Source organism: Arvicanthis niloticus, chromosome 5, assembly GCF_011762505.2.
Source record: "Arvicanthis niloticus isolate mArvNil1 chromosome 5, mArvNil1.pat.X, whole genome shotgun sequence".
Taxonomy (NCBI): Eukaryota; Metazoa; Chordata; class Mammalia; order Rodentia; family Muridae; genus Arvicanthis; species Arvicanthis niloticus.
This window is the reverse complement of record NC_047662.1, coordinates 88,051,870-88,065,788: the sequence shown is the minus strand read 5'-3', so window position 1 is coordinate 88,065,788 and position 13,919 is coordinate 88,051,870. Positions and strand designations below refer to the sequence as shown.

General features: G+C 42.0%; 1 protein-coding gene across 1 annotated transcript in view; it reads right to left on the bottom strand.

Annotated features, from left to right (window-relative positions):
- The window catches only part of Frrs1l (ferric chelate reductase 1 like), a 31,846-nt gene that overhangs the window by 10,526 nt on the left and 7,401 nt on the right, over window positions 1-13,919 (bottom strand). The window contains exons 2-4 of the mRNA XM_034503571.2: window positions 7,485-7,569; window positions 4,333-4,471; window positions 1,133-1,379 (exon numbers count right to left, since the gene is read on the bottom strand). Of these exons, the coding sequence (XP_034359462.1) occupies window positions 1,133-1,379; window positions 4,333-4,471; window positions 7,485-7,569 (471 nt within the window). The remainder of the gene's footprint in view (window positions 1-1,132; window positions 1,380-4,332; window positions 4,472-7,484; window positions 7,570-13,919) is intronic.

Below are 13,919 nucleotides of genomic sequence, written 5' to 3'. Positions count from 1 at the left end.
GTGCAACATAGGCAGTTGGCTCAAAGAAAAAGAAAAAAAAAACCAAAGAAGAAAGAAAATGCAAGGAAGAAAAGTAACTGTCCTAGTGGCCAGAGACAGAAAGAGTTCTCTATATAGGACTGCAAACCAAACTCACCTTCACGCTTGGTCAGGCCACTAGGTGGAAGGCCACTGGGTTGCCCAGATGGAAGGCTCACAAGATGACTTGATTTAAGCAACCTCTAAAAAGTCTCATGATGCCCTCGGGCCTTTAACAGGAAACTACAAAGAGCTTTGCCTGGGGAAGTGACATCAGCCACAGCCCAGCACCATTGGGCAACTTGATAGAAATACAGAGTCTCAGCCTGACCTCTAGCATGCAGAAGACTTGACTTAGCAATATAGCTGCGGTATTGCTATCCACCTTAATAATTGAGTATTAATGGGCTGAAAATGGGGTATTTTGATTGATTTGTGACTATGGAGATGGTCATAAAGTGAGAATTAATGCTTGCTGTCAAGCTCTAGAGAAATGTCTAGAAACTCCTTTCTCTTTAGTATTTTCTTTTTCTTTCTTTCTTTTTTCTTTTTTTGGTTTTTCGAAACAGGGTTTCTCTGTGTAGTCCTGGCTGTCCTGGAACTCACTCTGTAGACCAGGCTGGCCTCGAACTCAGAAATCCGCCTGCCTCTGCCTCCCAAGTGCTGGGATTAAAGGCATGCGCCACCACCGCCCGGCCTCTTTAGTATTTTCTTATTAAAAGGATGCTGGTCAGGCGTTCACTGGCTTTGGAGTCTGAAAGACCTGGAATTGGGTTTTATTTCTAACCTATAAGAGTTTCTTATACTCTATGAGAACAACGATATCAGGAACTCTGCAGGACGGGGTGAGGAACAAATAGAAATGTCTGCCCTCCACAGTAGACACATGACTGCCTCATGAAGTGCATGCTCATCCTGTGCTGTGTCACACGCTTTGGCTATGCATGTGTGACTCTGTCAGGTGTCCCCTTGCAGGGTAAGTTTTTTAGAACCTTCTGAAGGGAGGACCTGTATTCCCTTTTCCTTATAGAATACTCGGAGTGCCTGTGGCTCTCAAGCACACACACTGGGACTGCACATGGTATTCAATGCAGAAGCTGAAATATAGGCTTACCTTGAATGGCTGGACCCCAGGCAAACAGGTAATACCAACTCAAGTGCAGATCCACAATTGTTTCATCCCTGGGGACATTCACAGGGCGCTTAAACCTACAGGTGACACGGTTGTTCTCGAAAACTCCTTCTTCATCTCGGGCAGGATTTCTCTGAACCTCCTTTGCCCACTGGCCTACATTATAGAAGTGCTGTATGCGGACTCTGCCATTGTCATCATGGACGCAGGCCATGACATCATCACCACCCTAGCAGAGAAAAAGGTTGAGGAGAGGCAAAGGTTTATCTTCTGCAAGCTTTTCACTCAGAAATACATATCCCATAACCTCTGTAATTAGAAATGTCTTGCCACCAATCAGAGTGACCCGAGTTCCATTCCTTGGATCTACCTGGTGGAAGGAGAAAATCAACTCTTGCAAGTTGTCCTCTGACCTCCACATGTGCAATGCACCTCTCACATAAACAACTAAACAGATGACATTTTAAAAATCCTTTTAAATAAGTCTTAAACAACTAAGCAACGTTAGCATCACAATGGTTGACATTTTAGGGCCTTCCCACTGGGACATTTGGGGGATGTGTCACCACCCATGGATTCCCCCCCATCCCCCCATTCCCCCCCCCCCCCCCCCCCCGCACAAAACCACATGAAGTAGCCTGACACCCACAGCCAGATAAATCCCCCTTGAAGCTCATTCTAAGGAAATAAAATAAAACTTCAGCTAAGGCCGGGCAGTGGTGGCGCACGCCTTTAATCCCAGCACTTGGGAGGCAGAGGCAGGTGGATCTCTGCATTTGAGGCCAGCCTAGTCTTCAGAATGGGTTGTAGGACAGCCAAGGCTACACAGAGAAAGCCTCTCTCAAAAAAACCAAACTAAGTCAAACCAAACCAAACAAAAACTTCAGTCATGACAAACTTCCCAAAGCAATTAACTAATCCAGTCATTAATTTAAAAGGCCCAGAAGCTATACAAAGTGAAGAAGATGAAAGTCACATGACCACTAAATGCAATGGGGTTCCTACAAATGCATAATTGTGTTGATCAATGGTATTTGGAAATAATATAGTTGACAGTACTATCCTATGGATTTTAAACTCTCTGAATTTGGTAGGGAAACTGTATAATGAAAGACAAGGTCTTTGATTTTAGGAGAACCCTTTTAAATAGTTAATGTTTAAAGGGTCATGATATCTGTGATGTAGAATTGAAGTTTTCAAAAAAGGTTAGTCATACATAGTAGCAGCAGAGGCAGCATCAGGAGAGAGCAGCACACGGACAGCAAAATGTTATTTGAGCTTCCCAGTTCTGGAGTAGAAAGCTGTGTGATGATTTCACAGTAGAGATTGTGATTGATGTCACTGAATTATACACTGGAAAATGGTCAGAAATGATAAATTTTAGGTGCACTATAATAAAACAGATATCAGAAGATGCATCTGGCACAAGATATAGAGACAGAGCGAAACGGTGTGGGAGGAAAGTCTGTGCGGCCTATCTGGAGGTTTGATTTTTCTTTCAAAACAACTTAAAAAACATTAAAGATTAGCTGATTGTACCATCGTGTAGGATTGTATCATCAATAAGGATGATAGGGGAGGCAGTTCCTGGAGCCTGTGAGGCATGTTATTTAGATAGGAACTCAAAGATGTTGTTAAAAAAGAAATTAATTTGAAAATTGTGCCATAAAAATTCAAGGTTATTAAAAAGGGAATGCACATCACTCTTGCTATACATCATCAGGTTTTTTGTTTTTTAATTTAATGCATGAGTCAATGGAGAGAGGAGAGAGGAAAGGAGGGGCCTCTACTTTCATAGATATTACAGTGCCGCTGTAAAGGTTCCCCAGTCAGCCTGTTATCCGAGCCCTCAGATCAACCCTCCCATCCTTCCCTGTTTTCCCGACAGGATCTCACTGTGTAACCTCTGCTAGTCTTGAACCCATGTGCTTCTTACTTTCCTTCTTTCTCCTTTATTGTGATGATTCACCAGATAGGGTCTGGGCTCTGCCTACAACACCCCTCACCATAGTCCCCCAGGCCCTGGCCACCAGAAGAATGGCAAGCTGATCTTAGGCTCCATCTTTGGGCCCCATGACTGCCCCACACCCCACACACACATACCACCACCACCACCAACAACAACAACAGTAATAACAACAAAACCAAACCAGAGTAAGAAAGAGCCCAGGGCCTCCTGGACAGCCACTCAATATCTCAAGGTGCTAACAGTTAGGGGACTTCAGGCTTTGCTTCCCAGGAGTCCATAAAAAAAATAATTCTTCATCCTGTGCAGTGTGGGCAACTCATATGTCCAGGTGCTGGTTCCACTGGCTTAGTTTCAGAGGGTTAATCTATTATGGTTGTGTGTGTGTGTGTGTGTGTGTGTGTGTGTGTGTGTAGTGAGGTAGAAGAGAGAGAAATAGCAGATATCTGGTCACATATGCTATGAAGAGAAACAGTCTTGGGTAGCTGCCCCTTCCAGATTGACTAATACACACAGAGGAAATCAAACCCAACCCATAGACTACAGCCAAGCCCAGACATGCCCACCAAAAACAAGCTGAAGCCCCAACTAATGCACACACAAGAAAGCAAGAGACACAACAACTACGTGCCAACAAGACACGTAGTTTGCAGCATATGATGTGAACAGAGCTGATCACACGTAGCACGAGGTGAATGCCCTGTATTCTAATAACCAATCTTTCTACTCAAACTTGTTTGAGTTAAACAAAAAGATTTACTTATTTATGTGTGTGTTCATGCATGAGTTTATACACATACATCATTGGCTTGAGCCCACAGATGCCAGAGGGTATCAGAACCCCTATATCTGGAGTTGCAAGCAGTTGTGAGCCATTTGATGTGGGTGCTGGAAACCAAACCCTGGTCCTCTGCAAGAGTAGTATCTGGTCTTAACCTGCTGCGCCATCTCTCCAGCCTCTGATGTTGTTGTTGTTGTTTGTTTTTTGTTTATTTTTGTTTTTTTCAGGGCTCTACCCATCTCTGCCTTCCGAGTGCTGGGATTAAAGGCATGAGACACCACTGCCCTGGGCCTTTGAAAGTTTTAAACTTGCCATTCGAGAGCTGTGACTAATGCAATGCTTCTACTTCTTCAAGTAACTCATTTGCTTCTGAAATCTAAAGAAGACCAACTAAGCAAAGAGAGAAAGCAGCTTCTATCAAGATTTACGCCATACCATCTTTTTGTCTGAAGAGAATCCAACCGCGACCCAACCATCCGTGTCTGCACTCAGCTCAAACTCCACATCAGCACCTATCATCCGGTAGCTAAGGAAGTAGTCACAGGTTTCTGCATTACAGCCCGGCTTTCCATATCTGGAGGATTTGCCAAAAGAGACATTGTTAGTTCTATGTGATTCAAACACAAAGAGAGTATCCAGAGTGCAACCCAAGGGCACTGAACAATGCTATTAACTATTGTTGCTTCCTGGGATCTTGGAAACACTGGTCCCTCCTTGGCAGGGTCCTGCTCCACTTCATAAGCAAACTGAAGTCCAGAGAAGGGAGATCAACCAAGTTGTTTAGTGAAATCAGAGCCTTCAACAGGCTCTGAACTGGATCTGTTCAAGTTAAACACTTGTACAAGTTTTTCTTAATTAAAAGGTAAAGTGACTATTTTTTCCTTATAGTTTTTCATAGTTAAAATACCACAGGTTTAGAAATAAAAACAGAAATCCTGAAATTCACAGCCTTTGTGTGATGCTAAGGGTGTGATTTTCCTGAAAGGATTTCTCTGCAGTGGTGCCTGTGGTACATGTGGCGCCTCTGACTGTACTGTAGGGGTTTTTGAATTGAGCATATCCTTATTACCAACAAGGAATGATGGCCTAGCTCCTGCAAGTTAATCTCTTGGTCTGCTGCAAAAGCCACACTTGTACAATTCATATGTGACAACATCATCTAGTATCTGATGAACACAAGTACATGCTTTACTTATAAAATCTACTTGCCGTTAGCAGAGTCACAGTCGGACACTAAAACATAGCACATAAGATCATTCTCTAGATGGTAAGATTATGTATGCATGCATCTTTTTGAAGGGCACCACTAAGGAGAAAACAAAAAATTCAAATCTCTTACAAAGGAACAAGTGAGATGGCTCCATAGATAAGAACACCTGCCACCAAGCATAGAGACCTGAGTTTGCTCTGTGAAACTTACATGGTAGAAAAAGAGAAGATTCCAGCAAGTTGTCTTCTGATCTCCACAGAGTGCCATGACATAAGTGCACACACTTACATGTGCATGTATACATATGTGCATATGCATACACATATAGGTACACACACAAAATAAATAAATGTAACAACAATCCTTACAGATGACTTATAGATCCTGTACCAGTGGGGACCACGAATTGGAAACCTCTAGTTAAGGAGCACTGTATTCAACCATTGTCAGAATGGTACACAATGTTGTAATGGAATGTATCTCACTGGTAAAGCATGCGTTTGTAATGTACATGACCCTAGGCATAAAAGAGAGAACAGGGAAGAAAAGAGAAGGAGAGGGAAAGGGAAGGGAAGGGGAATGGAAGGGAGAGAATGGGAGGGGAAGGAAGGGAAGGGAGGGGTAGGGAGGGGAAGAGGAAGAAATGGAACCCTTTCAATGGGTGAGAAGATAAAAGCATGGATGGCAGATGTCTGCAAGAACAAGACCCAGGGTGCTGAAGGGTGAACGAGGAAGGAGACAAGATCATACCCATGGGTTAGCAGGGAGACCCCAAGTAACAGGAAAAAGACATATAGTGCAGGCCACCTGGAGCTAGGGTGAAACATGCATGAATGAGGGAGGGAAAGAAGAGCAGAGAACAATGTGAAAGACCAGCCGCACTGAGCCGGCACTGAGCCGGCAGGCTATTAAAACTCCTTCCCAAGCACCACCACCAGGATCAGACACTGCTGGCCATTTTGCTCGATGATAATTGTATTAGAAATTTTTTCTTTTTACAGGTCTTCAAAAAAGCCTTGTAAGCCAATAAAGCTCAAAGCTCTGGAGTCAATGCTTGGCTCCTTAAACCCTGATCCCTGAGCAGCAACAAAATTAGCACTTTAAAACTTCAAAATGTCTCTTTGAGAAGTCACTACACTACTGCTGTCTACCAAGCCAATTCACATTCATTCATTTTTTTTATTTTCTCCACAACCATCTCCATCTCTCCCTCCCTCCACCTGTCTTCTTTTCCCTGATACAGGGTCTTTTCACTAAGTAGCCCAGGTTGGCCTAAAACTTTTGAGCCTCTTGCCTCAGCCACCTGAGTGCTGGGATTACAGGCACATGCCAGCATGCTCATTTGGAGACCGTCATGTCTTGGTGGAACGCTACCAAGAATCATGTAGGGACTCGCTCAAACTAATAAGCTACAATCACAAATGCTTAACGCCATCACAATCCACAAGTCATGACTATTTATTTGGAAATGAATCGTTGGGGTTGGGAATGTACATCAATTGGTGGAATGCTTACCCAGCATGCACTAAGCCCTGAGTTCAATCCTCAGCACTGCATAAGCTAGGCGTACACCTGTCACCCCAGAACAAGGGAGGGGAAAGCAGGAGGATTAGAAATTTAAGGTTAACCTTGTTTGCATAACAAATTTAAGGGCGGTCTGGGCTATCGGAGAACCTGCCTGTCTGGTTATATTTTTGTTGGTTTGACACAAGCTAGAGTCATGAAGGAGGAGAAACTGCATCTGAGAAAATGCCTCCATCAGATTGCCTACAGGCAAGTCAGTGGGGGCATTTTCTTGATTAACTACTGATGTGGGAGGGTCCAGCTCACTATGGGTGATGTCAGCCCTGGCCTGGTACTCTAGGTAGTATAAGCAAGCATGCTGAACAAGCCATGAGAGCAAGCCAGTGAGCAGCACCCCTCCATGGCCTCTACCTCAGCTCCTGCCTCCATGTTCCTGCCTTGCTTGAGTTCCTGCCTTGGCTTCTCTCTGAGGTGGATTGTGATATAAACCTTCTTGGTTATGTCTTTATCGTGGCCATAGAAAGTGACTAGGACACTGTCTTTAAAAAAAAAAAAAAAAAAAGAACACGCCCAAACTGAACACTAACCAAGCATGGTGGTGCACACTTGTAATGCCAGCATTACAGAGAATCAGTGAGATTCCCCAGAATTCAAGGACAGCAAGACCTGTATCAGCAAACAAAATCCCTGAGCACTGGATTTTTTTTTTATTTGAACTTTCTATAACCTTGCTGAAGTTAAAAGGGGGAACAGACCCACGTGTCCACATAGCAACACCTGCAGGTTTGAATCCAACCTGGAGAAATTCAGTACATTTCTGAGCCTAAATGGTCAGACTCCCACCTCTACCTACCTGAAGCATCCCTTAGTTCTGCCACAGTCTTCCACCTTGATTTTGGCAAATGGGTCCACAGGAGGAGCAGTAGGGAAAGGGTAGCCTGGGCAGTGAAGACAAATGACGGTCAGAGAAATCTAGTAACAATCCTTACAATGAGAATTCTAAAGAGTGCACTGATTGGTTTTTTTTTGTTTGTTTGTTTGTTTTTTGTTTTTATCATCACTGCTAGTGATGTTTAGGGACTTAACAAAGGTCTTTGATAAAGTCAGACTATCCCCTTCATGAGGGCATCCACACTTTTGGACTTCATCTTAGGCAAATGCTGGGAATGAGTGTGCTCTTATTTCATTTTGAAACAAGCAACCACAGACCTTGAGTAGAGACCTCATTCTACATAACCACCAGCTTACCACTGCCCCCCTAGGAGTTAGAAAATCTCAACTTTACAACAGTGCACACACTCAGGAAGAAAGACAGATGACAAAGGCCCAGCTTTTAACTTGGTAGTCGGGTGATTCCACTTGTACGTAGGATGGATATTACAACTTCATCTTTCTGGGACACCTCTTACCCATATGCTAAGTCTTTCCAACACATGTTGTCTAGCATTGTCCCTCTGAGATTACTTACTCCATAATGCATTTCTGCAATGCTGGAGAGTAAGGTCACGGAGGCCTCCAGGTTCCAAGGGAAATCATTTTCACCTGGGGTGTTCACTCCATGTGTGCAGCAGCTGTGTATGCCTCATGCTGCATTCTCTGTCCAGCATGAGGCTTGGCACTGGATGCTGAGTGAATGATGGATGGTGAGATGCAAGCTTCCACAGATAGGCCCAGGCAGTGTAAAGCATGCCCCTATGATTTGTCGCTCTTCCCTTCAGTGAAGTCTTATTTATATTAGCTTTAAACTTTTCACAAATGCCTCCAGGCTATACTGTCCTGGCACGAGTCTGTCTGCTTCTACTGCCCCAGAGTTTGAGCACTGGATCAAACAACACCCTGAGTAACTGGTTCAAATGGTTTAATTCTAGACTTACCCTATTTTGCACTAAAACCTACATTATTTCCACTACTATAGACCACATCCTGCCTGGAAAAGGCTTTTTCTTTTTCTCTCTGTATTTATTGAGCAGCTTTTCAATACTACACATCATATTAAGCATCTTCACTTATGCCCTTACTCTTATTTGTCACTTGCTTCGACCCAAGCTGCCCCACGTTAGGCACCAAAATGTGGACCGCTCTATCAGTGTTGGAACCTGCACTGCCAAAAGCCTTGGGGGCTAAACTGTTAGAGACTGAACTGCCCCAAGCTTCTCTGGTCTGAGGGTCGGGGTTCAGCAAGAGAGAGAGTGAGGACAGATGCAAAGAATGGAGACCAGACAGATTGTGATTCAATCCCGTTTATTCTTCAGTCTTTCTTCTTCTCTCCAAGTCCCTAGTTCCTAGTCCCTGTTCTAAGTTGCTAGTCTCTTTCCCAGTTCCAAGTTCTAGTTCCAAGTCTCAAGTCTCAAGTACTCTTCCAAGTACAAGTGTCTAATTCCTAGTTGCCTGTCTCGAGTCTCAAGTGCCTACTACCTAATAATTTCTTCTGTCTGCCTCTGCCTTTTATATGTCTCACTTCTAAGCTATGCCTTTAAGTCATGCCTTTAAGTTATGCCCTTAGGTCTTATCTCTAAATCACACCTTTAAGTCTCACACACCCAAGGGAAAATCCTGGGTATCTAAAACAAGATGTTATCAGAGTGTGCTCAGCTGTTGTAAACAAGTCTCTTGTCAGGGTATATGGCTCAAGATGGCTGCAAGAATGGAAGCCGCCTTCTGTCAGCTCCCCACAGTCGTTGAAGTAAGGTAATTATTTTCCTCCAGAGTATTCACCCAGGAATGCAATGGCTGCTTCCTTATTTGTCATTAAGATGCTGGAGGTGACAGTTTCTTCCATTTTACTTCTGACTCAAGTTCTGCATCTTCTTTATTTGTTCTGTTCCTCTCTCTCTCTCTCTCTCTCTCTCTCTCTCTCTCTCTCTCTCTCTCTTTCTCTCTCTCTCTCCCCCTGTGCATGTGACTAAACTCAGAACCTCATAGAGTCTTGAAAAAACTCTTTCACTGAGCACCACCCCCAGATTCCCTCTTCCATCTTCAAGCACAGCAATCTTAATCATTCCCAGCATCTAGGCTAATATTGGCTTATGATAGATTTCCAGTTCAATAAATACCAGTTGTCATTATCATCCCTGGACAATTATGGCTATTAAAATGTTATCAACTTAACTGAGAACTAATAACCCTTGGGTAGCATCATCTTTTTAAAAAAAATGTGTTTCTGAACACCAAATAAAAGCAAGTTTTGGAACATAGCTTAGGCAAATGTTCGGAACTAGTGCATTGGGTTGGCAAATGACTTCGCTAACACTGATATTCTATTATATTGTGTGTTCTAAAACAAAACCAAATAAGAATGTGCATTCTGTGAGCTGTGCTTGCACATCCATTCAAAAATATTTCCACCCAATATTGTGGATTGAACTAACAGGTTTAGAATACATTTTACCACTGTGTTAGACCACCAGACCCTAGTCTTTGGTTTGTTTGTTTGTTTGTTTGTTTGTTGCTTTGCAAACTGTCCCAAAATCCCAGGCAATCTGGGCTTTGTTCCTGGTTCCTGGAAAAGACACTAGAGCAACAGTTCTTCACCCACAGGTTGCAATCCCTCTGGAGGTTGAACAAGCCTTTCACAAGGGGTCATCAAAGACCATCAGAACACACGGATATTTACATCACAATTTATACAGCAGCAAAATTACAGTTATGAAGTAGCAATGAAAATAAGTTTATGGTTGGGAGGAACACAGGAGGAACCATATTAAAAGGTTGTAGCATTAGGAAGGTCGAGAACCTCCGCTCTAGAGTTTTAGAACTGTGGTAGCAGATGTGTCTTTACTCATCATGAGCCCCTGAGAAACACCTGAGTTTGTGCTGAGAGATAAGCTGTATATAAATACATTTGCTTAAACATCCTCCAAGATTGGGACATAAAACTTGCCTCCTGCTGTGGCTTGAATTGGAATGTCCCCACAGGCTCTTTAGGTTTGTTTGTTTGTTTGTTTTGAAACACTTGGTCTGGGGATACTGTTTAGGGAAGCTATGAAACCTTTAAGGAAGTGAGGCCTAGCTGCCAGAAGGAGGTTACCAGGATCAGGCCTTTGAAGAATCATCCTATTTCCACGTTTGGGTGCATTGTGATGTGAACAGCCTCTGCCACTCGCTTCTGATGCTTTGAGTTGAACTAACCAACCATGTCTCTTCCACCACAAGAGGTTGAAACCATGAAGCTAGTGAATCTTCCCACCCTTAAGCTGCTTCCCGTAAATCACAGAAAAGTAAAGGACACATCTCTACCTGCTCGGTTTTTTTTCCAATTGTGAAAAACATAAATGTCTTTACCCATGTTTCCTGTGGGCTTATTGAGATTTTCATTTTGTAGCCCATCGCCAGACTGTCCCCATAACTACGCCAAGCCCGAGCAGATTACTATTCTGAACAACACTGGCTTACAGTCCCCTGGGTACTGTATGATTGACTGGCCCAGTTTCTCCACATCCAAGCTCCACATGATCTCATTATTATTTTAATTTGGATTTCCCTAAGCACTGACAGACACAAATACCCCTTCATATCTGTATTAAGCACTTGGGTTCCCTCGTCTGTGGGGTTGATTTCTGTAAATTTTGTTCAACTGTTGTCATGGAAGGTTGTATCTATTTTATATATTTCATGATTGTTGGTCTCAGATCAGATGTTCCTATTTTTCCTACCACCCTCCCAACAATCTTGTTTTTTTTTTTTTAATTTGTTTGTTTTTGCTGTGATTCTTTTTTTTTTTTTTAAGACCCAAATATTTAACTTGGATGAGGTTAAGCTAAGAATTTCTCTGCTTTTGGATTGTGATTTTCAGGGTCTCAAGGGATCATTTTCTACTCTCCATCAACACAAGCCTTTTTTTTTTTTTTTAAACTTATTAATAACATTGTAGTGCTATAGATAGTGCACTGAGAGCTTTGACCCACTGGGAATTTACTCATTATCTTATGTGAGGTGAGAAATCAATTGTATTTTTCTACTTACATTGATTTGTTTGGGTTTCTTTTTGCTTTGTTTTGTAAGACAAGAGTCTCACTATGTATCCCTGGCTGACCTGCAACTCCCTATGTAGACTCAGCTGGCCTGAAATTCACAGAGATCCCCCTGCTTCTGCCTGCAGAATGCTGGGATCAGAGGTACGAGCCACCACGGCCAGCTCTCCTTACACTGAATCAATTTTTCTCAACATAATTTATGAGACAACTCATGCTTTCTCTGGTAATTTATGATAACTCCGTTCCAGTTCATTGGTTCCTTCATGAACCTGGGTCTATTTCTAGACTTTTTTTTTTTTTTTTTTGTAAGCTAAGACCATGTTATTCTAATTACTCAGCTTTCAAGTGTGCCTTAATTATCTAGAAAGGCAAAACTATCCCACTGATTCTCCGGACCTGATTCTTCCGTGCAATGTATAGTAATCATGTGTGAAGTTCCCTCACAGAACTGGACTGGAGGGCTGTGTGGAATTGCCTCAGGTCTGAGATGATCTGTGAGTGGGTGGAGGATTAGTATTTGTATAAAATCAGAGTATTCTTTTCAAGATCATGATTTGTGTGTTTATTCCCATCCTTTATATTCCTTAATAGTTCATTTTTTCCTATATAGATAAAATCAGACTCTGTAGATCCGTTTGCTACTTTGAGCTGTATCTTGGTTTCTTTCTCATTCTCTGGCTCACAGTTGCTGGCGAAGAAGGCCTTGGGTTCCCAAGCTACATTAATTTTCTAAAAGCTTCCCTAAAATGTCCAACTAAATAACAAAAACAACAATGACCACATAATGCATCATGTGCATGAGATGTCCACGATAGACAAATATTGAGACAGAAGGCTTCATGGTTGCCAAGAGCCGAGACAAGGGGAAACACAAAATGCCTGCCTGCCTGGTGTTGGCTCCAAGGAAATATGGCTTCTTTTCAGGGTGATCAGAGTGTTCTAAATATGACTCTGGCAATAGTTGCGTAAACCCTGTGACCATACTTTAGAACCATGTCATGCCATGCTTTAAATAGGTGTATGAATGCATGCATGCCCCAGTGCACCTGTGGAGGTCAGAGGACAACTCCTGGGAGTGAGTTTTGGGGAACAAACTTAGGTTGTCAAGCTTGGTGGTCAGTGCTGTTAGCTGCTGTGTCATCCCTAATGCCAATATTTTGACATAACGACATTTTGATAGATCAACAGAAGGTATCATAATTTTCCTTATCATTTCCTCTTTTCTTCTTTGGTCAATACTTTTTTTTTTGTTGGTATTGTCCCTTATGATCCTTTTATTTTCTTTCTTTTTGTTTCTTAGGGCTAGAGAATCAAACAGAGAGGAAACTATGGCGCGTGGTGCTTTGCCTCTGAGCAGCATTCCCGGTCTCCCTCCTCAGGCTTCCGCTAACTTCAAATTTCATCTCAGTATAATCTGAAGATATCTATGCATACTAGGTAGAGTCTTTGTAATCTGCTGACTTCCTATGACCAGTTCCTGACACATTTTAGAGGATTGTCCTGGGTGTTCAAAAAAAAAGTATGGTTCTGTGTTTGTTTATATACTCACCTAGATAATATTATTTATAGAAGTCAAACAATATATATCTTTTATTTTTAAAATTTGATTTTTTTCTAATGCTAAGGGTAGTGCGCTGAAATTGATACATTTTGTTTGGACAGTTATTTATCTGCATATTTAATGTATTCCCTAATATCTATTATTAATACACGTATACTATAGGATGAATATAATTACAGATTACTACTTCATGTATTTGAAAACACCATGCATGTGTTTACATATATATATATATATATACACACATATATATACACACATATATACATATATATGTGTGTATATATATGTAACTATCGATACATATGTGATATATATATATATATATATATATATATATATATCACATATTTTTGCAGTAATGAGTAGTGGACCCAGAACCTCATTCATGCTGAGTAAGCACTCTACCACTGAGCCACATCCTTAGCCCTGAAAACTTCTATGTTGGGTCCCTGATTTATTGTTTCTTTTATCACTGTGTGACATTATTTGTCCTTCATAGACCAACTTTAATTATATCATGTCAGATTTTGTTACTATCTCAATTCTCTTAAAACTCATCTTTGCCCAAAACATCACGTTTACTTCTTCCAACATATTTGTATGGTCGATAGAAATATGTTCAGGGTACTGGCAAAATGGCTCTGTGAGTAAAGGTGTCTTTTGCATAACCTGAGTTTGATCCTCATAACCCAGGTAAAGGTGGAAGGAAAAAACGACTCTCTAGATTGTCCCCTGACCTCCACACCTACAC